Source organism: Cydia fagiglandana, chromosome 5 (genome assembly GCF_963556715.1).
Source record: "Cydia fagiglandana chromosome 5, ilCydFagi1.1, whole genome shotgun sequence".
Classification (NCBI taxonomy): Eukaryota; Metazoa; Arthropoda; class Insecta; order Lepidoptera; family Tortricidae; genus Cydia; species Cydia fagiglandana.
Window position 1 is genome coordinate 1,989,556 of NC_085936.1, and position 26,573 is coordinate 2,016,128.

The 26,573-nt window shown below is 37.2% G+C and overlaps 2 protein-coding genes across 2 annotated transcripts in view; one reads left to right on the forward strand and one right to left on the reverse strand.

Annotated features, from left to right (window-relative positions):
* The window catches only part of LOC134664276 (angiotensin-converting enzyme), a 206,487-nt gene that overhangs the window by 45,082 nt on the left and 134,832 nt on the right, over positions 1–26,573 (reverse strand). The window lies entirely within an intron of this gene.
* Positions 19,330–26,207, forward strand: LOC134664262 (uncharacterized). The gene is made up of 2 exons (XM_063520810.1): positions 19,330–19,476; positions 24,938–26,207. Exons 1-2 carry the CDS (start codon positions 19,465–19,467, stop codon positions 26,024–26,026), a joined length of 1,101 nt encoding a protein of 366 aa, XP_063376880.1. The 5' UTR covers positions 19,330–19,464; the 3' UTR covers positions 26,027–26,207.

Here is a 26,573-nt window from a genome sequence, read left to right on the forward strand (position 1 = left end):
GCCAAACTGGTTATTGAATGATATGCATATTTTTTGTAAATACATAATACAAGGGGCATATAAATAGGTAAAACGAGTTTGAAACGTTTTCGCTAAATTTAATTTTGTATGAAACTTGTTAAATAGCAATTATGCATAAACGTTCCAAAACGAATTTAAGTGTATGTAATGAATTTAAATTGACCTAAAGCATATAACATTGTTTTCTTCTTTTTGGTTATTTAAGTTTGATTGGTTAAGTTTTGGAGGAGGAAACAGTCGAGTACGAAGCCTCGATTTTTGAGATTTTTACGCAGGATGTTTCGCCTGTCCTCTAGGCTCTGAGCAGCCCTACGGACATCCGCCTCGTTTTCCCCCAGGAGGGCTAGGTCGTCTGCATACCCAATAATTCGGTGGCTACCGTTCAACTCTACTCCGCCACCAGAGGCTATAACTTTCTTGGTGACATATTCGAGCACCAAGTTGAAAAGTATGGGAGAGAGAGCATCTCCTTGCTTGAGACCCGTACCGACATCAAACTGGTCTGTTAGGCCGACTCCCGTTTTCACCGTCATTTTGCTCGTTGAGGAAGAGGCAGTGAAGGTTGACCTATGAATTAGTCGGGAGAAAACTGAGTACCTTCATATGAAGCGATACAGAAATAACTCTATTCGTAGGAAAGATCTCACTATAGGACAAACCTCTTACAAAGGTGTAGAGAAATTTAAATATCTTGGGTGTATCGTCACAGACAGCAATCGGAGGGAAGAGGAGATCCAAACCCGAATTCAGAACGCGCTCCGGTGCACAGCTGCTCTTCTTAAAGTGTTGGTGTCCACTGTCCAGGCTAATGACCAGAAAGACGAAACTCCGTATATACAAGACTATAATCAGACCGATCTTGATGTACGGATGCGAAGCCTGGAACCCTAACACAAAGAGAGGAATACGCACTGCTGGTGGCTGAACGAAGGATCTACCAGAAGATACTTGGACCCACTCGCGGAGAAGATGGCTCATGGAGGATACCTACGCATGAACCAGGAAATCGAAGATCTAGTGGCCGAGCCCAATATAGTCGGAGAAACGAAAGCCTCAAGACTCCGATGGCTCGGGCACGTGGTCCGTATGGGTGAAGATCGAGCGGTTTGGAGAGCGTACTCGGGCCGTCCGGAGGGTCGACGACCGGTTGGGCGTCCCAGGTATCGCTGGAGCGATGAGGTCGTGAAAGATCTGAACGAGCTCGGTGCCGTCGATTGGACAGAAACGGCGCATGACAGAGAAGCATGGCGTTCCTTAGTGTCAGAGGCCAAGATCCACTTCGGGTCACTGCGCCACGGCAGTAAGTAAGTAAGTAAGTATGTTTCGCCTGTGCTGCAGTTGTACTTATCGCACTAATTTTAAGGGCGGAGTCAAGTTTCTAAATAAGTACACAGACAGAAAAGTGATGGGCAATCGTCGACATTTAATGTCGATAATCTAGTGATGTAAGAAGCGCTGGTGGCCTAGCGGTGAGAGCGTGCGACTTGCAATCTGGAGGTCGCGGGTTCAAACCCCGGTTCGTACCAATGAGTTTATCGGAACTTATGTACGAAATATCATTTGATATTTACCAGTCTCTTTTCGGTGAAGGAAAACATCGTGAGGAAACCGGACTAATCCCAATAAGGCCTAGTTTATCCTCTGGGTTAGAAGGTCAGATGGCAGTCGCTTACTTAAAAACTAGTTCCTACGTCAAATCATGGGATTAGTTGTCAAGTGGACCCCAGGTTCTCATGAGCCGTGGCGAAATGCCGGGATAACGCGAGGAAGAAGAATCTAGTGATGTAAGAAGTTATCGATAAACCGTCTTGTGTGAAAATATCTAGATCATCCTGAGAGACAAGGGGTTTTGGGTTGAGAGGGAACACATTTTTGAAGTTATGTACCTATAAAATCTATTTTGAACTTTTTGATTCTAATATTTCAAAATTGAAATTGATATGAAATTTATTTTATTGCATGGTCATGGGTTTACAAAATTCTTTAGGTACAAGATTGGCGATTCGAAATCTCGCACGAAATATCCGAATAGAGATTGGGTATAATATTTTAATTTTTTGTTTTTTTTTGAGGTTGGGTGTTTCGAGATCTCGAGAGTCACACTTTCGAGATCGAGATTAATATCTCGACGAGATCGAATTTGACAAAGCAACTAAAAATGAGTTATTTTAATCAAAAATCTCTAAGAATTCCATATTCATAAATATGTCGGCGGCACATCGGCATATTTTTTTTTCAGATTCCTGCTACTCTTTTTAAAAAAAAATTGTAATTATAAAAAAATGTAAAATACGTTATTTAGTCTTTTCTACTTTACTCACTTTTTTGTTCGAAAGGGCATTTTTTGTTCTAAAAATAGATTCCTTGTCCTAAATTTATCCGAAAATAATATATTACATGCCCTAATAGGTATAGTTTTAGAGAAATGCAGCTCCAAGTGAAGCGCGGCAGTGTTGTACTTCCCCCCCCCCCCCCCACTAATTGAGAGGTGGCTCTCGATGTCTCCCCGGTCTGTATCTGCTCAAGACCAGCTAAGAATCAACTGTGCCAAGTTTCAGCGCATAGTCACAAAGTGCAAGGTCCCCATACAACGTTGTGCGCTAACAAACCAGCTACATGACATTTAATGACAGGTAGGTCCGCGGCGGCGTTTCGTTTCACATGTGCGTTTCGTTGGTGCTGTCATTTTACGGGAGCAAAGAGTAATAATGTTGCCACCTTTATTGTAAATAGTCCATTGATTGTTTTGACTAAATACATAAACTTAAATATACCATAGTTATTTATTTTGGTAAAAAAATTTCTTTTCTCTCGAACATATTTAATAGCAAAAATGGATCAAGTATACGTGGATCGTTTATAGCAAAAAATTAGAAAATAATATATTATAATAAAATGTTCCAATTTATTTAGAACAGTCTTCGCAGCTTAAAAAAACAGTATGGATTAATCTAATAGGTTTCAAATTACATGGAACATTTTTGCAGAAATAAAAAATGTATAAAGATTTTGCAAAAACGTTCCAACATACATGGATCATTTAAGAAAAAATTAAATGTGCGTTTTATGAATTTAGTATAATGTTTCAAGACAAGTGGAACATTATAACGATATGTTATTCTATAAGGAGTTTTTAACAATATGTTTCAGTATGCATGTAATGTTTTTACTTTATTTTGAGTACACGTCCTTGGTATAATGGTGGGTTGGAACATTTGGGTCAAACTTTATTGATGAAACTAACCTAAAAATACTAGCATCTTTGTGTGCACATGATGTAATATGTCAAAAATAGTACCCTGGTTATGGTAACTCATTTTCGAGTGACTTGTGGGTTGGAACGTTTTCGCGTAACTACGTCCAATTGTAAAATGCATAATTTAAATTTAATTGTATTGTATATATTATAATGTATTATTAAAGAAATAAAAGGCTTAAATAAATAAATAAATAAAATTAGAACAAAGTTTTTATTTTAAGATATAAGAGGCAACCGAGCAGACGAGACACCTGATGGTAAGTGATTATCGTCGCCAATGGACAACTGGAACACCAGAGGGTGCTATTATAAGAACGTTGCCACCCTAAACGAAAACTCCTTCTTTTTCATGATTTTTTACAGAAATTTTCGAGGATGATCCTCAACTTTTTGAAAACTTTTCGCAATAACATAGCCATAACACAAATGTTTTGTAACGTTTAGGTTTCTCGCCTATCCTAGTATCGAAAACATCATTTAAAAATATCGAATAAACATCCTTGTCAATATTTGAACTAAAAATACCTATTTGATTTGATACCTTTTCATTTCTTCGTAATGAATAGTGCACACAAAATTTTCATGAGCAGATTTTGAACGTAGGTCATGTAACCCTGGTTTTGCAGAGAACTAAATTCGACATGTAATACAAGCAATGATAACTCACGGCTATATCACAAAATGTTCTGTAACATTTAGGTTTCCTAACGCCCATTACGCACATTCCAGTGTCGTAAACATCATTCAATACCTGAACCATCTGTGTCAAACATATACAGTGGATGGCTTCCTTAAAATTGTACGTACAGGATGTTAAATCCAAATGTGGAATTCAGGGAAGATCAGGAACTATAATATATATTATGTCATATCTAAATGGAATGGAACGGCCGATGTTAATTTTGCTGTTGTATTTCCTCAACAGATTTCGATAAAATTTGGTGAATAGATTCCCTATTCTAAACAATTAATGCAATATCAGCAATTAACTATTCTATGAAATATCATCGTATATCCTATAAAATCTTCCTCTGAGTAACGAAAATGTATGGAATTTTCGTAACTCAACTAAAAATTACATACACTTCTATTGTTAAATTGGGATTCTGTGTTTATTCCGTTCAGAAATTTCAGAATCTCTTCTTTAAGTCTTCTCTTCAAATGTGACTAAAAAAAGAAATTTTCGGCCTGATTCCTACTTTAAGAAACGTCAAAAATTTGCTAAAGATACGATAATTATGGAGAAAATGTCAGTGTCAAAATGGTAGCCGTCCTCAGAGTCATACAAAAAACTTGTTCTCCAAATCTGTTTTATTATTATTTTACCAGTTATCATGTAGGTACAGGTACAGTCATACAAAGATACGATCCTTTGGTTTTAGCACTTTATGTGCGATGGCGCGTTAATAATTACGTGTTGGTTATATTACGATTATTTCGGTCAGGAATTTTGGTAAGCATTTCAGCCAAGTATATAGGTGTGTGTATATACTGTATATGACATCAACATCAACATCAACATCAACATTTATTCAGCAAATAGGCCACAAGGGCACTTTTACACGTCAACATTGAATTTACATAAAAGCAAAAATAATAACATCAACAATTTTATAAAATAAAACTAACAATTCAATCTAACGTATTACAATTACTAAGAGATGTATATGGTCTCTTAATGTCGAATTACATACAAAATACAGATAAAAAAACACACACAAAAAAAATCTATAATATTTAGAGGTGTAAATGTCTCTAGGTGTCAGAACTATAAGATTATATAGTTTATCAAGTTATCCTTAGAGATGTATAGGGTCTCCAAGAGTCAATATCCTGTATAATTAATACATTCATTAAAAGAAAAGAAACATACGAGAACAGAATGAGGCGTCTCACTGTAATTAATTAATAAAAGTTACTAAGTATAATAGCTCGTGTTAGCTTAACAGACCAGTCTCCACAAACAGCACCCGTTCACGAGTATGACGCGTATCTCAGCCATCGCCTCCCTCAACCTTCATTCGGGAAAGTGGCGACCCGATCAACAACGCCACCGTAAGCAAAGACTTTTAAGCGAGCATGACATGTTCAAGCTACCGGCCTATATTAATATTAAAATAGTAATAACATGTAGCTGTAAGACACGGCATTTTGTGCTCATATGTTACATAAAAAGACAGTAATATAGCTTCACATAATTACGCAGCGTCTTACGTAGGCGACGAACGCGCGAACGCGGCGCGGCGCGGCGCGGCGCGGCGCGGCGCGGCTAAATCAATCCTTTGATGCACATAGAAGTGTCCTACGTAAGCGATCTCGTTGCGAACGCGGCGCGGCGCGATTTGCACGCGAATGTCGGGCGGCGCGGCGCGGCGCGGCGCGGCGCGGCGGCGGCGCGGCGAGAGGCGGCACGAAAAAAACAAACCGTTGTTGCATATGGAAGTGTCCTAGGTGAGCGATTTTGACGCGATGGCGGCGCGGCGCGGCGGCGGCGCGGCGCGGCGCGGATCTGGCGCGATCAATCTATTTGATTTTTAGACGCGAATATGACGCGGCTAGAGGCGTGGCGTATATAGAATTACCGGCTTTGATTTGATTAGTCGACTCCCGTTTGATTTCTTTATAGGTTTTCCTGTAATCAATAGGCACAAAACTAAAAAATATTCAAATTCGCGGAAATTGGTATAAAAGACGTAACTCCAGTAGCGTCTATGGCACTTACGATCCTATCCCGTCGTAAAGCCAATTTTTGCCAAAACGGAATTAATACCTAATAATAAGCAAATTAATTAAATAACCACCCGGGTAATTGTGTACTTAGTTTTTGAAGGCGGTGCCAAATCAAAATGCCAGTAAACCAAAATTTCAGACAACGAAGAACGCTGCACGTACTTGCATAAAAAGACATAGTTTACTCATAATTTAAATACGAATTTTCTAATACACCGTGTCTGCGTGCGGCCAAGGCGGTCGGACTCGGGAGTGTCTCCCTAGTCGGACAAGCTTCGCTGTGGGAGTAGGACAAACCTATACGTATCAACGTTTTGTTTCTTCCTCACCGCGCCGCGCCTCGCCGCGTGTTCGCCGCGCGTTCGCCGCACCGCGCCGCGCCGCGCCGCTTCGCGAAGTGTGAGTAGGACACACCTATACGTATCAACGTTTTGTTTCTTCCTCGCCGCGCCGCGTCGCGCCGCCGCCGCGCCGCGCCGCCGCCGCGCGTTCGTCGCCTACGTAAGACGCTGCGTTACTAGCCTAAGTTGACTTAGAGATGTAAAGGTCTCTAAGTGTCAGAAACATGCGTATGTATATCGTGTAATTGTTGAATGTCCTAATTCCGCCTGATTTACATATTTTCCAAACACAACATATTCATTGGATTTATCAAAGTATTACAGATGATACAGCAAATGTTAATGTTGTTTAAACTAGCGACCCGCCCCGGCTTTGCTTGGGTTAACAAATTATATGTATACAAACTTTCCTCAAGAATCACTCTATCGACAGGTGAAAACCGCATGAAAATCCGTTCAGTAGTTTTTGAGTTTATCGCGAACATAGAAACATAAACAGACAGACGCGGCTGGGGACTGTGTTTTATAAGGTGTAGTTATCAAAGTATCTAATCTATCAATGCCATCTTATGGTCAAAATATTTAAACTATTAATACGAATAGAGATAAAATATACTCAGTTGACTTAATTTAAATGATGACAACTGATTTAGAAATTGTTCCATAATTGACTAGAAAGAACTTCAAGGCAAACTACTAGGCAATTTAGTAGGTAAAGCAAATTAATTGAGTTAAGCGAATCAAGTATTAGAAACTCTTATCTTTATTATAAGGCTAGTTGAAATCACGACTTTATTATGTACCGTTTAAAGTTTATTTTACAATGAACGTAGTGTTTTAATAAGAGATTTATGAGATTACGATACTGTATTTTAATGACTTTTGTTTTACAAATAAAACCTTGTGGGTGATGTGCACAGAATCATTAACTAGAAGAGATGTATTGCTAAACCCTTAATGTAACTTTGATAATTAATGATTCTGTCTTGGGATTAATAAATTAAGCATTTTTTTAACAGAGTGCAAGTTATCGTAATGTGGCTGCGCATATAGCAATATTGCACATTAAAGGTAGACAATTATAGCCTGGACAATTAAACTAAAGGGAATTGGATCGAATAATGTAAAAACGCACTAACAATAGTATGAAGGGTTTAAAAATATATTATAAATTAAGCTGCAGCAGGTGGTAAAGAAAAATACTTACCAAAATTCGTATAAATTGTTTATACGACAACGGTTTCACTCACTTGAATTTTTAGTCGCTATTGGCGACATGTTAAATATGTCTCACGAAAGTTTAATATCGAAAATTCGTATACTAAAGTGTCATTCTATGGAACTTGCTAACTATGTAAACAAACCGTCATATTTAAATTGTCTCTGAATGATGAATTTACTAGTGACTTTTGTTTACATAGTTAGCAAGTTCTATAAAATGACACTATAAAATGAAAATAATACCTCTATATCAGTGGAGAAATGTAAAAATCAGCCAATTTATTTCGACTGATTATGAGGATGGTGATTTCAGTCGATTTTCGTAGAATTGTATGTACTTACAGATACAATTAAGAGCATAGTTACCTGAAACAATAAAAGTTTTTCATTAGAAATGGTTTTAGAAACGCTAATGTGTTGGCATTTTAATGCTAAAATATGTATTTGACAAAAAAATTGATCAGTTTATAACTTATTCAATTAAATCAATTTATTTTCTTAACTACTTTTGATTTGTGTTTTTAAGTACCTAGTTACAATACTACAGATAAATTAAAGACTAAAATAGATGTCAGATAAGTAGGTACTAAAGAATAAATGACCATGACCTCCGAACCGGCGTCTTCAGCTTAACCCCCTGGACCTAAGGGCCCCCCCACATCTAGCGTCTTTCGAGCGTCATCGTCTGGTCAGCGCAATGGAAAATGACGTCGCTGCGCAGTTGCGTCGACGTTGCTTCGAGCAGCGGCCATAGAGTTGTAGACGCCGACGCTCGAAAGACGCTAGATGTGGGGGGGGGGGGGGGGGCTAAAGGCTATCCGGCCAGTCGACACAATTTGTTACGGTAAAAAAAAGTACAGTTAACAAATACATAAATTTTATTACACAACTTCAAAATCTTCAAAGTTTAAGTACAGTCAAGGAATTTAAATTCCGACCCATTTCGTACTTTGTCACAGTGACAACCGTATGAGGTCTCTAGCGGCTTTCATATTGATTGTCACTGTGACAAAGTACGAAATGGGTCGGAATTTAAATTCCTTGACTGTACTTCAACTATTATTACAACAAAACTAGTACCATAAACTGTAATCGGTAACATTTCCAAGCATTTCGTTATGTCCCAACCACAGTAACCAAAGTAGTTTATATATCATTTAAATAACTTTCACAAAGTATCATCTTCATAGAACAGTTGCGCTTTAAAAGCAACTTTGTTACTTGTTGATAAGGTTGATTTTATTAGTAAAGTTAATAATGAGTTGAGAGATTGAATTGAAAGATCCAATTTCAATCGAAAAGCAATTGGCGATTCTACAGTAAATGTATCTTAAAGTTTCGAAAGCGATGCGTAATCAGTAGGTAATTTAATTAGGTGGTTAAGGCAATAAAATATCATCAGGATTCTGTCGAAATTAATGTTTTTTGAGCTCATTATAGCAGGTGAAGAAAATGTAATTGGCAAAGTTGCTAAGTTATGAGCGGTTGTGAGATTTTTGGCGCAAGGTTTTCACTTGATATTTAGGACACCTGACTTGAAAATTCAAATTGGTCGGTGCACACATTGCATTCTTCTATTTTACGTAAAGAAGTTGCGGAAATGTTCCTATTGAAATATTCCTTGGAAAAGTTTTAGAAAATTTCAAGAATATTTCACAGGAAACAAATGAAACTATCATTTTGCAAATTTCCAAAATTTTTAAATCTAATAATCAACTTTTTGGGCTCAATCACACATCCTGAACTAGTTCCAAGCTTGCCAGTTCCAATCTTTGACGTTTCTGATTGAAGAAACGTTACTTTTGATAGTTGTTAATAACAAATCCGGATCGAATTCATAACCTTGTATTACAATCAGAATAAGCCTCTAAGTCTACCATAACATTGGCAGTTGAATAAAGGCTTGTAATAATGTTAACCTCTACCCATACGTCACACCTTGCCAAGCAAAATAAAATTTTATTTTGTCAACACAAAGTTCAAATTAGAATGGAACAGTAGACCTTTTTATAGGTCTCTGGGCGGCTAGAGGTTAATGTTAAGTGTGAAATAGTTTATAGGCGTAAACAATTGAAGACTTATGTAAGACAGCTAAACTTGAAAAGTATAGAGGTGAACATTCATTATTATTGAGTTCTTGAACTTTAAATTATAATGAACTATTAACGCTTAATTAATCGTATACCCAAGTCTAATGGTTTTTCATTACAGGTTCATTAATTTGAATTACAGGATATTTAATTATTAAATATTGTATGTATGTTTATTTACCTTTACGTGTTCAATTCAATTCGTTATACGTCTCCATGTCCTGAGTTGGCATGGGGGAAGCTGTTTGAGGCGTGCCCTCTTTCAGCGGCGATTCTCATCCCGCGAAGGTGGGAAGGTATTTTTGCTTTTGCAGTACGATCGGGGGGATCGGGACTGCGGAGGGGTGGGGGGATTATTTCTTTTAGGGGCCCCGTGAGTCCAAGTTTACGTGTTCTGATGTGATGTGGAGATAACGGCTTCATAGAGCGATTGGTACAAGGAAGAGTGGAGGGAACCAAATCGTGCGGCAGATCACCTATGCGCTGGACTGACCAAATAAAATCCGCAGTGGGAAACCGCGTATCTGACTGTGCCAGACAGTCTGCCAATAGGGAGAGATGGCGGGAGATCGTGCGAAGAGCTGTGTCCGCCTCTACTACTCGTACCGATGACCTCAACGTGACCACGACCGCTCTGTCAAGAGCGATACGACAGAGAAGAAGTACTGATGTGCCATCGGAAAGTTTCCGAAATTGCGAAATTTCCACATGGAAATATTTCGAATATTTCCATATTAGCTAATTTCTGAAGAGTTTTATAAAACCAGAGTTTAATTCTATTTTTTTAACATTTTTAGAACCGCTGAGCTTGCTAAGGTAAGCAGGTGAGGAAGTTAATCCTATCCTGACCTTTTGACCGAACCATTACGCTGGTTGTCAAATAAAACAACATAACATAGACCTTTCTAGAATCTTTCTTCACTGCGCGGGTGATAATGACATTGCAAGTGTTTGAAAACAATTGCATAAAGCAGACCTCGCTATAAAACTAAATGGATAAAGAAAATAACAGAGGAACATTTTCAAATACCGAACTACACAGTACCTTATATTAGCCATATACTCTGTTAGGTAAATATGAAGGTTACGTTTCTACGGGACAGACTTTGAAGGCTTATAAGGCTGCCAGTGTAGTAGTCTATTCTGAGAGTACTCTTCCAGCGCGGTCCCTGGTAGCCTGGTACTGTACCGCCTCTTCCTTTTTTTTAAATGACTACCATAATTTTATGGTGATATCGTCAAATCGCCAAGTCAAAAGACTCAAAAGTGTGTTCGTAGATAATGATGTTGTTCGGCAGTTGCTTTTAAGGGGCCCACTGACTACCAGTCCGCAGGACGGTATCGGCCGGTCATTTGTTCGGAACTGTCAATTTTTTGTTTTAACTGACAGGCCGATATCGTCCGGCGGCCTGTTAGTCAGTGGTCGGCTTTAGTGAAGTGATAGCTGGCATTTCCAAATAGCCACTATAGATTGACGGGTTTTGACTAAAGAATGGACTAAAAACACTTATTAGTTTGTTCACTGGATAATAAATAAGCTATATTACACGTAAAACAACATAATTGCAAAAAAAAAAAAACAAAAACAAAACCTCAGTACGGGCGTCGTCGCCATTCTGAAGTTCAACCGGGAAACTGCTGTTACTCTGTTTCGTTTCTTGACTCCTGCCATAAAACTGTCAAATAAACATGACTTTTACAACATTTCACATGCTCTAATGTGTACAAATTATCGCTCTTTGTTTCGCTCCAAGGTCGGTTGCGTGTACGATCATTCATGAAAACACGCTATTGTTTTGACTAGTTTCTGCCCGCGACTTCGTCTGCATCTACCTGCATGGATGATGATGATAATTGATAGAAACTATCCTATCTGACTGATTCTAACTTTAAGATACGTCAATTAATAGATCTACAAACGATATGGATGGAATATCTTTTCATCTCTTGAGCTTTTTAAGCGTAAAAAGGTAACGGATAGACAGACAGACATACAGATAGGTAGAGTTACTTTCGCATTATTAATATTAGTAGGGGTTTACAAATTATATTATTTTCACAGAGGAAAATTCTCATTATCACTCAAATTAAAATAATGCGTATTTTGATGGCGCTTTCGCATTTAGAAACTTAAGTAATTTGAGTGCGTGGTGTGAAAACTTAATACTTAAGCGTTGAATACTTAATTAACTAATAAACTATCGCAACCATAATAAAGCCTTATCAACAGAACCCGTTTCTCCGACATTGGTCAAACTGACAAGTATTCACGGCCACCTTGACAGTTTGGCAATCGAATAATTCTGATATGGAAACTGTCATTTGGGATTTATTTTTATTGAATGTTCATTTCCTGTAGTTCAAGTTTGTTTAGTGAAATAAATAAATGTAATTTAGCGAAATAATCATAGTCACTGATCCGGTCAATATCTAGACACGCGGTAGAGTGTCCAGCCAAGTTCAAAGGAAAAGGAACTGCATGGCGACGTAGCAATCGTGTGTTATTATGTTGTGTGTACGTGTGTGTGTGTGTGTGTTTCATAACTAAACGTAGCTAAAACAGTTATAGGTAAATTAACGTTTAAAAATCGGCATTTTTGTGACTGACTGACTTATATATCAAAAACCTAACCCACTTCTGGATGGCCTAGAAACTTGAAATTTGGCATCAAGGTAGACTTTTAGGTGTATACGAAGGGGAAAATCTGAAAACTGAAAATTATTGATAATTCGATGCAAAAAATCATATATTGATCATTATTAGATTAATTTAGACTTATAGATGAAAAACGTAACCCATTTCCAGATGATCTAGAAATTTGATATTTGGCATGAAGGTAGGCTAATTAGTCGTATACAAAGGAAAAAATCTGAAAAGTGAAAATTTTTGACAATTAATCGCGTGTCTCCTTTTTAGCTGGGGTCAAACTGCTTTCATGATGAATACAAGTAATTTCTGTACAAAAAGTAATGATATGCTAACAAAAACGTAAATGTGAAATGAGAGCCAAGGTTAATATTAAAAATATGTTTCGTTGTTGACTCGGCGACAAAAAAATTGAGATCTATGGGTGCCAAGTTCTACAGTGCTGTGTAGAAAATCCTGAATTAATAAAGGTTGTCTTGGCTAGTTTTTACGTATAGGTTATTATTGTATAATGCACGGTAGGTAAACCATTGGAACGCGAGTCCGACTCGCACTTGGCCGGTTTTTTTCAAAGGGTTTTGCATTCCTTAACAGTGTTACTTTTTTAATTAAAACAGTAGGTGGGCTAATCATAATTATTTCTTGCACTTGGCCTTTGCTGACCGTTATGGTATTTGTGGACGTAATTGCATTATTAACGCATACTTTATTATTATTACTTTGATAATTTGGACCATTATTAAGCTCGGCCTTTGCATTGACCCACATCGGGGATCAAAACAATAACAAAACTAAGTTTTTTATACTAATGAGTTTTCTGCTACTTGTGGAACAAGAATGATATTATTGACATACTTTTAACTAACTTCAAAACGAGATATTCGTATGGATCCTTTTTTTAGGGTTCCGTATCCAAAGGGTAAAAACGGGACACTAAGGCTTCACTGACTGGCGGTGTCTGTCCCGTCCTTCCGTTTGTCTGTCACCAGGCTGTATCTCATGAACCGTGATAGCTTGCCAGTTGAAATTTTCACAGATGATGTACTTATTTCCGATGCCTCTATAAAATCAAATAGGTACTAAAAACAGAATAAAATTAATGTTTAAGTCGGGCTCCCATACAACAAACGTGATTTTTATGCCGTTTTTTCCGTAATGGTTTGGAACCGGAAATCGCACTTAAAACGATAGGTTCATAAGATACAGCCCGGTGACAGACAGACATACAGATTACAGACGGACAGCGAAGTCTTAGTAATAGGGTCCCTTTTTTACCCTTTGGGTACGGAACCCAAAAAACTGACAGGTTGCAATAGATAATATATGTTAGGTCTAATAATCTAATATTTAGAAAGTTTCAAGTTCAAGTTGTCGTTCGTAGTAGACCTTGCTCTTAATCCAGTAATAAGAAAATTAGCTAAATTACTCAAAATATCATTGTAAAGAACGACCAAGCATTTACTATTGACTAGTTCGTATTACTCTAGATATAAGGTTCAAAATTTGCGTCGCTGTAAAGTGGTTGGAAAAATAACTATAATTACGTGGTTGATAGGAATTATTACTATGCAATAAGTGCCAGTGACCATCAAATGTATTTGAGAGAACAAAATGTTCATAAATATCAGAACACTCTAAGTCAAGGTTCAAGAGTGTGTTATGTTATGAATATTATGATAGTTTTGTATTTAGTCACTTATTTTGATTTGATGGACTATTTGCATTAATGTACACCCACAGTCGAGAATTTGTGTTTTGCCCTATGGTTGACTGGTAGAGAATGCTTTAAGGCATTAAGTTCGCCATTTGTACTTATATTGTGCAATAAAGTTTATATAAACGCGGTTAAACAGGTGTCAAGTACTGGCTTTGCCTTGGTTGTGTTTCAATATACTTACAGTTTCCCCGGTGAAATTAAAGCTGAAAATCATACCACACCTATGTCATACACATTTGATCTATTTTCTTAAATCTGAGACATTGAATAATTTTACGGTTTAGACTCACTTGTTTTTAGTCAAACATGTCGCGCGAGTGACTAAAAACAAGTGAGTCTAAACCGTAAAATTATTCAATGTTATTAGTATGTCTCACAACAGTTTAAATTCGATTATTGCAAATCTGAGACACCTAATTAAACACATTTTATAGTATGGTTAACATGTTCGCGTCTTTCCTGTAGGCATAGCAAAGTAAGGTATCGTAAAGCTAATTTTTATGCTACATCCTTACAGGCGGGATACATGTGTTCAGGGGCCGAATTCGACACGTACAACTGTCAGATTTCGCATCCACGTCAAATCAACAGTTGATTTTATTGCATACTGGTGTTGATTCCATCAACGGTGAATAATATCATTTGGTACAACCAAAACTCAACTCTAAACTAAGGGTGGTTCGGTTTGGTTTGCTTATCACCCTAACTGTGGATTGTTAATGTCAAATTTTGACATTGTACGTATTCGAGAACTTATGATTTTTCCCACATCAACGGGAGATCAACACGATACGTCAAACGTCGCTTGTCGAATAGGGGTCCAGTACTTGAGACTCAAACAGGAAAAACTGGATACATATATACCTGAATTGTCAACTTTTATCATATAGGGTGATAGTAAGGTAAACGTACTAGTGCTCGACATGCGAATGCCGAATAGATGACACCTTGCTGTCACTCTATTGACAATGACTCAAGTTTCAAGATGACATGTACTGGGACCGCGTCGAGTACCAGTACGTTTACCTTAAAACTTCCGAATAATCAGTCCTTACCTAAACTAATTACTTATCTCATTCAGATCAAAGATAACCGCCAACTATACAAAACAATGTCCGACCGACTTATCGCAAATCGCCGAACAAATTGGAAAGGCGACAGCGTTCCGGACACGACCGGTTCCGACGGCCTTGAACTCCGCTGAAAGCGAACTTGAATCCACCAATTATGGATTGTAATATAAATGATATAACGTCTTTGTTGTGGTTATTGACGAAAAAGCGGCGGCGAAATCGCTTCCGAGTTTCCGTTCTTGTAAACATATTTTATTGTATCTATTGAACTTTTTCTAAATTTTTTGACGAATATCGATAAATGCCAAACAAAAAGAAAAAAAATTTAGGGATGACAGGTGGTATTAAAATTCACGTGACGGTAAGCGTTGGTGGCCTAGCGGTAAAGGTGCCCACTGATTAACAGTCCGCCGGACGGTATCGGTCTGTCAGTTAGAACAAAATTTTGACAGTTCCGAACAACTGACAGGCCGATACCGTCCGGCGGACTGTTAATCAGTGGGCCTCTTAAGAGCGTGCGTATTTTAATCCGGCGGTCGCGGGTTCAAACCCCGGCTCGTACCTATGAGTTTTTCGGAACTTATGCACGAAATATCATTTGATATTTACCAGTTGCTTTTCGGTGAAGGGAAACATCGTAAGGAAACCGGACTAATCCCAATAAGCCTAGTTTCCCCTCTGGGTTGAGGTCAGGATAGCAGTCGCTCTCGTAACAACTATTAGAGCCTACGTCAATTCTTGGGATTAGTTGTCATGCGGACCTCAGGCTCCCAAGAGCCGTGGCAAAATGCCGGGACGCGAGGAAGAAGAAGACTAAAAGCCACGTGACTATTTCCTAACATTATTTTAGTTCCAATTGGCGTTTTCTATCAACGATTGTCATCTTCACTAAGCCCCATACTGCCGTATTCGAACTTCAAGATATTCACAAGAGATGACACGTACTAGATCCATTCTAGATACGTTATAGTTTAGATATCAACTAGTTCTCTTTTGCAGCGCAATTCAGGCAACCAATGTCACTTTTACGTTAGATAGAGTAAGATATCTATTAGATGTGAATTTGATCTCTAAGTCATATCCTGTGGAAATCGTTCAAGAGTATCCCCAGAATCGCGCAATTGTCAAATTTGATAGGTTAGATCTTAAGCATAATCCTTATCGTATCTTGGTGATGTCTAATAGATGTTTATTTCAAAATCCGAATCGGACCCCAAAACTTGAAACCGACAATGAACTTGAATTTACGAATTTTGTATTGTGATATAATCGTTTCTTTGTTATTGTTATTGACTAAATGGAAACGGTTATGGAAGAAATCGATTTTTTAAGTAACGGTGGATTTTCTTGCGGAAACATTATTTTTTGATTTTGAAAATTTGACTGTATTTTTTGTTAACTTTATTAAATCTTTATCTGCTAGCGGTATGAGCGATAGAAATTGGGAATCTAGTGGTATTGGCCACTCTTTTTCAATTCTATTAGTAGAATTTAAATGCCTAGTAGTGGAAATATTATTGCGCGAAATACACGAAATCGAGCGGTCGAATTTCAAAAATCGGCCCCGTGTTCTCTTTCCGCACAGACTCTATATAGATATAAAAACGTAGAAATGGGGTTTGGGGGTCGCGAAAAAAATTTCGTGGTCATAAAGGGCCGTGACACCATAAAGTTTGAAAAACACTGTACTAGCCGATATAACCGGTATTTTGCAGCAGCTATCTTATAACTTGAATATCATATTTTTCTATGAGTTTATACATTAATAACAGTTTATACCGGGATTTAAAGTATTATCGTCTGTCTGTCTGTCTGTATATCTTTTAATTGTATCTTAACCTGTCTTATGTACAATAAAGTGTTTACATACATACATACATTATCGTGGTGCATATCTATACACTAAGAAACGTATAAAAATCGAAAGCTGTTTTAAAAGTAAGTATGTCAAACGACTCAAGCAATAATTTCAATATCTCGAAACTGTCCTTGTAAATTAAAAATAGGCTCATCTCGAATTATTTGCAATCGGAGGTTACGTTACTATGACCTTGACCTCTTGTCGAACTTGAGAAGTTTATGTAAACTATTTGCGGTCACAACCATAATAGGCCGGTGACATAATTGTTCCTTTTGTTATTTTTATCGTTTTCCGCTCGGCAACTAATGAACTAGATTGAACAAATAATCAGGTTAACTATTATAACCGATTAGTTTAATATTACTATTATTCAACTAATCGGAAACACTACCTACCTTTACAGATCTTATTATCTTTAAATAAACTTAAAAAACGCCTTGTAACGCATCCTTATTTCCCAATTTTCCCACCCTCACAATAACTTCCCAGCGCGTAATATCACAAAATCCAACCACATAAAAACAAATAACTTGTTTAATTAATCAAAAACGTTGATAATTATACGACAGTATCCGCGTGGACAAGGACTTTGCAGAAAATGAACAAAAAACATTTCCTGGCAGGACACAGAAGCACTTTCAAATGTACAGAAATAACCGAACGCTCCGGTTACGAACTACGTAGTTCTTGCTATAGTATGGTTTCGTGAATGTAGATCAAAAGTAAATATTGTTAGTTCACAAAATAATGCAATACCTACACTCCGTTTAGAAGACGATACGTTTAAAAATAATAATTGAAAAATTGATTACGTTACACGATTTTAATGACTAATAATATAATTAGTGACTTGGTTGACTTGTGGTGACAACAATTTTACCTACCCGATTAAAAAAGGCAAACCCGAGGTTTTACCTACTAAACACGCTTAGAAATGTCAGTTTTGAAATAGGTACAACCTACTTCTTTTTTTTACTTTCAGTAGTGACTGATTTCGAAGTAAATAAAATGTGTAATTTCCTTAGCGTGTTCTTTATATTAAAGTTACCTATATTTTCACAATACGATTAATTTAAAGTTAAATATAAGTTTCATAATATCCTACATAAACCTAACTAAACACGGAACGATAATTATTAACTGTGAAGCAATAATTTTAGACTAGTTGTAGAATATTAGCAATATCCTTTCAGCCATCGTAAACCTGATATTTAGACTAGTGAACCGAAAAAAATAGAGTAGACTAAGTATTTAGGGTGGCATAGTTATATGCTAATTCGTGCATTGTTTGGTTAAACCGGATACCACTAATCGGTTGTAAATGCAAAGATTGATTTAAGTTCCAAAATTGAACTTGTTTTGGCGTGTAACTTTATGAATAACTTAATTACACGTGTATTCGGGAAACGAGATAATCACAAGATCTAGAAACGATATAGAGATCAACTAGATTTACATTAGATATCGACTAGATGTGACTTGGATATCTAAGTCATAACTTGTCGAAATCGTTCAAGAGGACCTCCAGAATCGCGGAAACGTCAAATTTGACATATCTATCTTACAAATATCTATAAATTATCCATATCGTAACTTGCTAAGGTCTAGTAGAGATCTAATACATTTTCAGAATCGAGCCGTTAGTATCAATAGTAGTTCAAAAATATTTAATGTACATTACAGTACACCTAATGTGCTATTCATTAATACTACATATTTTTAGTTTAAATATTGATAAAACACTGATTCAAAGCCACATTTGAAACATCTGTACGTAAGCTTTTTACACTAATTTATAAAAATATAAAGCTACTAAGTATGGAATTGTACACATAATAAAAATGTTTTGCTAAATTACGTGAAACAGAAATTTTTAGTGAATGAATTAGCGTAAATTTAACTTTTATGAATTGACATAACACTGATGCTCTATAGTAAACAATTAAACAGGTTCATGTTGAATTAATTAGATGTTAATCGATGTAGAATCCATCATGTAAGAACTAAAGAAAAGCGAATACATTTACCGGCCAAATGATATCTGGGTCATTTATGCGGGATACTAAGGTAGTATTAATTACAAGAAGTATTTGATTACAATGTATCAAGTGACACAATGAATAATTTACTAATTTGATAAAAATGAATTATTGGAATGTAATTATTAATGTCGTAGGTATTTCTAAAACCTTTTTAATTAAACACGACGTATAAAATCAAGGTAAATGAAACTAAAACCGAATTGTAAATAAACAAACGCGACCGCGAATTCCAAATTCAAAATTTAAATTTAGTTTTTTTTTAACGAACGCACGAGGCGTCTGCCCCCTGTCCGAACGCCGGCCAAATACAAGGACTCTACACACGCCGCGCGGTGCGTTTTTCCCGCCACAGCGAAGCGGGGTCATAGCGAAAGTCACTCCAAATATCCTAGTATAAAAACACAGAACACCAACCACTCTGCATCCAGTCATTCCCGACTCGAACAACACACAAGAGGCACAATGAAAACAGCGGTGAGTGCCAAGTGCAAAGTGACAGTGCAAAGTGACTTCAAAGTGTCCCAAAGTGATGGATTGTACAAACAAAAGTGCGGTGCGTGAACTTTAACTGTGTGACAGTTTTATATCGGCTTATGTCGAGAAGCTATTACGCGTTAAAGTTGGTTCACTTCGTTGCTGAAAACGAATGTGACACAAATCGAAAATAGAAAAAAATCTGACATGACTTATTTTGAAATGTGTCATTGTTGTGTTTAAGTAACGAATGTGAACTACGCACGCATTTTTGTTGTGTTGTATTCTGAAAAGTGCATAATGGGATGTGATGAAGTCAAATTGCTTAAAATCACAAAACGAATATCAAATTATTTGAATAACGATTAGAACAAAGATATTGAACATTAAGTTTTATGGGACTGTTAAACAACCAAGAATAAATTTATGACGTACTTAACGAGTCAGTTAAATAGTTAAATTAAAATTGCCTTAGACTTAGTACTTATATAATAATAAATTTAGCCTTATACTCATTTGTAACATTAAAAAAAAAGGCTAATATACGTGGTATATTAGCACAAACGTTCTAATAAAAGGTCAGGTACATTTTCTTGTATTGAACTTAAGGACTATGGAACGTGTTAACAATTGCCATTTAGGGCAAGATTTAGGTCAAAGTTGAAGAAGAATTTTATTGTTCTTGATGTTAATTTCAAAATCCCAACAAATATATTTTGATCATAAAGCTATATTTTAAGAAATACATTCACATTTACATTGTGTAAGATATAATATAAGTAAACGTTTTAATAATGATCGCTAGAAAAGTATATACGAAAAACGAGCATAATATTGTTTACAATTTTAAAACAAACACTAAAAGGACTTTTCCTCAAAATTAAAAAGTTCCGTCAAATGGGTAACTTTAGTCTAAAACTTACAACTATGGTCCAAATTCAAGTCCCAGTAAAATATGTAGTATTTTACTAATTATATCACTGTCACTAATTTTTCTGTTTAAGTTCTCTATATATCGTAATCGTACGAAAGCACACTTTCCGCATTTTATTACAAACATAGTAGTAGAATAATGTTATCCCTACAAGTATATCCTAACACTCTATGAACAAATTAAATTAATTTCTATGGAAATATTATAGTTTTTGTTTTTCCTAGTAGACACATTACTATAGCAACAAATTAGCAGAATGATTGCGTCACAATGGTTCGAACGGGTTTGGCTAGGAAGCGGTAGGGAATGTACCGTTACATGACCACATGAGAGCCTGATAGTTAAATAACAAGGGATAGGTGTTACGGCGGAGGACGTAATAGGTCAGGAAAAAAACGTTTATCATTAGTTAACGCTAAGCTTATAAACTGAATTAAACTTACTGAAAAAAAGTGACCAAAAGTGCGCCAGGCTGGAATCGAACCAGCGTCCTCTGCTATCGCGGCAGGTGCCTGTGCCATTCGGCTACCGGGCCACAGCGGCTTAGGTCGAATTTTTCCAAGTATATGCACTTCTTATTGAAGGCTTATGCCGTTCCCTAACGCTAAGCTTTTAAGAAAGAAAGGCTAAACTACGCAGGGAAATAATGACAGATAAATTTCCATTGTATCTTTTGAGGTAATGACTGTTTGCTGCCAAAATAAAATAAACTTGACAGAGTAATATTCAGATACCGAGCTAAGTCAATATTAAAACTTTTAATAAAACACTGATTTTACTAACAATACATTTTAGTTAGATCGTTTCATCTCGTTAGAGTAATCTTTTCTAAACTAAGATTACCATATACATAATTAATTCAAAATGTGACCGTTATAACACTTAATCAAATACTTGCTATTTAAATTAGCTGGCAAAGTGACAGCTAAAAATAGTTAGCTTGGAAGTTAGTTGCGAAACTGAATAGCGATGAGATATCCTGAATAACCCTGCTCACCTTAAAAGGCCCAAGTGATTAGACTGAACTATTCAAACTTAGAACTTATACGACTTAAGTCTGAATAACGACTTATTTCAAAAAGAGCGTTATTACTAAGACAACAAGTCTCAAAGTAATTATCAAGAAGTCACACTTAGAACTTGTATGTTTTAATGTGAAGTCCCGATCTAGTCAGTCTAGTCGACTTAACGAGAAAAACACGCAATTTTCTTACGAATGGGCGGAATTAAATATTCTAGGCCTAAGGAATTATTGTAATTGGAAACTGGTTTGATACCTAATAAACAGTTAGATGTTTTAATACTTTTAATCAATCTCAAAAGGTCAAATCAAAATATAAACCCCTTTTCATGTCAAAATCGCCTTTATTAAAATAGAACAATTATAAAGTGTGTAATTTTTACTGATTCTATAAGTATCTCACATTTATGTTGTCATAAATTGCGTCAATTACACTAGAACTATGATTAAATAACCTGTTAGTGGAATAATGATTATGTCAAAAGTGACGAACCTTGCAAACGGCAATTTAAATATAGACACGGGCAATTTATTACAGTTTTTGCCGTAATTAAATGCAGAATATGCAAATCCGTAACAAGCTTGCAGTGACCTATTATAAAGCAGTTACTCAGTTAGGTAAGTACTGTAAGCACTATAAGTAGCCATGCATTGCGACAACAAGAAGAAACACTATCCCACGGACGGTGACCTCGTTCAAATATCGAATTCCGCGTCTGTGTGAATATATTGTTTTATCTGATCCACGAGTCGATTTATCGATATTAAAATTAACTTTGAATAACAGAGCAATTAAAATATGAATATAAAACTTGACAGCTTAAAAATATCCCGATTATCTATTTAATTTTCAATCACCTTCATCAAGAGGAAGTAATGATACTTTACATTAGTAAAACTAAAATACAGGTACATATAAGAATAGTGTGAATAGAACAAGAAAAAAAGAATTAACCAAAACATAAAAGAGGTTAAATAGAATCCAGAAAGTGTTCTGAATAGTAACATGGTTTATGACCGTTATAAAGATACACATAACCTGATGTCATCTACACGTCCAAAGAATCACAAATGATTTTCACTATCGTTAAGAATTTACGAGCAGTTTTCACTTCGGATGTGATACAAATTTAGAATTTAGAATAACGGTGTCTTCAAAACATTGTGAATGTTCTTCAGTTACGTGTCGTTACGCGTTTTTTGAATACGATTAAGGCATTATAAGTTACGTTTAACGCATTAGTAATCAATCAATTCAAGATTATTCGCAGGAACGCGTAATACTTGACAACTAATTTAAATATCCTAGTTTTTCAAATTAATTCACATTTATGTAGGCATTTGAAATAACTGGAAATTAAACAGGTTCAACCTGACTGATTACACTTGTTTGCTAACTAACAGTCATTATTTAAGGACACTTAAACCCGGTAGTCATTACTCCTCAGGACCTATGCTACAAACATTTATAAAATAGGTATTTTATGCTAATTATAACCGTTTAATAGCATCTGAAACGGCAATTAGTATTATAAAAGCATTAATTCTAAATCTGTACGTAGATCGTATCAATGCAGAACAAAGTTAGATAAAAGCTATATAAAAGCACAGATAAAGTAAATCCCACAATGTCGTGACGCGAGACCTGGGAGCGTTACCCAACCCGCCTTGTAATGTCAACTTGAAATGCAACTGTCAATTTGAGACAATGGGAAATACACTATTCCATTGTTTCGTGGCATATTTCGATTCCGAGGTATAAAGGTTCGGTAAAGGGTTTATAGCGAGGCCACTCCAAAAAATAATACGTTTATTTCACTACAGTTTACATATTTTCAACAGTTTTCGGTTTCTTTTTGTTAGTAAGATCGCTTATCTAAACTAATGTAAACATTCCTAGAAACGCAGTTTTGTAAACAAAATTAATAATGCATTACCAATATTAGGTTAATAGATTGTTCGAACGTCTTGCCCTAAGCATAATATGATTATTTCTGAAGTAACACCATAATTCAAATATGTGGTAACTAATACATTCATGATTATAATTATGAATCGAATTACGAAGTCATCCTCGGCAAGGTTATCGATTATATAAACAGAGACGAGAAATTTGATAATATACCAATATGCTTAGGAAATGGAACTAGGCCACTGTCATGTGACTGTCAAAACTGACACGACTATATTACCTTGCAGATTTTGTTGGTTTACTATTCACATCAATTCAATATCAAGAAAAGTTAATGTTGTAACATAATACCGATACATTGTAACGTTATACTATTGTAAATTTATGAGGAAGTAAACACTTTATTGCCCTTTTCTTCAAAAAGGCTTACAAATGGCTACTTTGACTCCGTCGCATTTTGCAACAAAATCATGTTGATGAAACATGACATAATTAATTCATAGCATTACAAGTTACATTGATTCTCCCTATTTTACCCATGAGAGAGCATCGCAATACTCAAATCTAGGTTCAAAACAGCGCATAAGTGCATAAATCAATGTGGACTTACGCCCTTTTAGTTTCAACTGCGCAGGAGTACGCAAGACATGGCAAACTTCGCGCCACTGCAACGCATGCGCGCTGACTCACGACCAATTGCGAATCGGTGCAAACTCAAACAATACAAAACTAACATCAATATTTGCATGATGTATTACGTGAAAATCTTTGGGAAAAGAGTGACTGATTTCAAAATAAGGTCTTTTTTACAATACTAACCTACATTTTTTGTCTTGTAAGCACGCACTGTCTTGTTTGGTCATATTGTGAAGATTTTTTTGTCTATTTATACTCAAGCTTCGTAAAAATAATTGTCTATTGTTAAATTATTGAGAATGCGTGATTTAAGTCATTATCCGTGTAATGAATTATAGGAATTTGAGGAAATTAATCACGCATGCAACATGCACTACCGTTTTATGATACTTTAAGTCACGGTCTGTCTGCTTATTTGACCTTTATGCAACATCATTTAACAGTCTTGTATCATCATGTTTAACCATTATTTCGTCATTTAAGCAAATCCTAGAATGCGTTAAGTCTTTGTTAAATTTTACGGATACTTAAAGCAAGGTTCCATTACTTAGTTTAACTATCCGGTTAAACTCTGTAACGAATGCACACGGATTTACAAGTGCCGTTTTTGTTGTATTTACAAGGAAGCCAGTTACGATATTCGCTTTCCACGCTTTTTTAATTGAATGAAACGCATTACGAGTGCCTATCCGTTATTTAAGCGTTTATCGAATGTAAACGATACATTAAGTCAGATATCTGGTTATTAGTCAGGCTAACGAGCAGGTTATGGTCATTTAACGGTAGCGACAAACACTTCATTAATATCATTTAGTTATAAACGGAATCGCGGAAAGGCATGATAATCAGTATCTTTATTTGATAAAGCTAGTGGAGTTTTACCAATATTAGGTATCCCTGTTTTCAGTTTTCAGTTTCATTCCATTGAGGTGTAATTGATTTTCTTTTTTCTTTCCAGATCTGTTTAGTTTTCCTGCTGGTAGCAGCAGCTGCTGCCAGTGAGAAGAAGACTACAGAGAAAAAGGCAGAGCCTTTGGACAAGAAGTTGGACAAACGTGGTCTCCTGAACCTCGGCTACGGATACGGCATCAGCGGCCTTGATATCGGCCACATCGGCAGCTCTCACGGCATCGGTGGCGCTTACAACTTCATCGACGAAGGCGCCATCGCCCAACACGGCTACGGTATCCCTCTCGGTGAACACACCGATGTGACCAGGACCATCACTCTGGTCAAGGGTGTACCCGTCGCCTACCCGGTCGATAGACCCGTGCCATATCCCGTTGAGAAGCACGTGCCATACCCCGTCAAGGTCCCCGTCCCCCAGCCGTACGAGGTCGTCAAACACGTGCCAGTTCACGTGAAGGAGTACGTCAAGGTCCCAGTCCACGTCCCCGCTCCGTACCCGGTAGAGAAGAAGGTGCCCTACCCCGTCCACGTGCCCGTCGACAGGCCCTACCCCGTCAAGGTGTTGGTGCCTCAGCCCTACCCCGTCGAGAAGCACATCCCATACCCGGTCAAGGTGCCCGTGCCGCAACCCTACCCCGTGGAGAAACACGTGCCATACCCCGTTGAAGTTAAAGTACCAGTGCCCCAGCCCTACCCAGTCGTGAAGCACGTCGGCGTCCCCGTTAAAGTGCCAGTCGACAGGCCTTACCCCGTGCACGTACCTGCCCCTTACCCCGTAGAGAAGCCCGTGCCAGTAGCTGTTCCCGTTGAGAAGCCCGTCGCCTACCCCGTGCACGTTCCCGTCGACAGGCCTTACCCCGTCCCAGTCGAGAAGCCTTACCCCGTGCCCGTGAAGGTGCCCGTCCCTGAGCCTTACCCAGTGTACAAGCACGTCCCGTACGCGGTCGAGAGGCCCTTCGCCTACCCCGTCAAGGTCCCCGTCGACAGGCCCTATCCCGTGCACGTTGAGAAGCACATCCCCATCGCTGTGGAGAAGCCCTACCCCGTGCCCGTGAAGGTGCCCGTATACCTCAACAACGAACACTACGACCATTCCCACAGTCACCTCAACTACGGAGGCTCATACTACGAGCACTAAGTGCTCAAACTATAGGTTAAGATCCATCTCACCGCCCAGCATGGCCGGGACAGCAGCAACAAAAAATTTTTGTATATTTATAACGTCATATGGGCGTCGTGTAGCTAGTGATACAAGGTTACCATTTCTAAGTTAAGACTGTAAAATAAGGAAAACAGAAAATAAAAAATTGTAAAAATAACTTTTGTTTCCATTTTGGAGTAAGGAAGTGAGTGTAAAGATAGAATTGTCGACTTGACCTTCACGCTTCGGCGGGCGATTGTATAATATTTTGAATGGTAGGAACGACCGTGCATTGTTGAACACAATAACAACAGATTGAGAAAAGACACAATGACCACTTAGAACGTGAACTCAAGCAATAGGCGTAATACCTATTTACGAAAGCTTTCATAACGATATAGACATAGAATGCATGGATTACAACCTGATCAAAATAATAGTAAGAATGAGAGCCATAAAGTTCTATATTAAGGATATGCCTTAACAAAATGCCAGCTATGTGGCCGTGCGAGGAAAGTGGCCCTAAGTGACCGGATCCAATTTA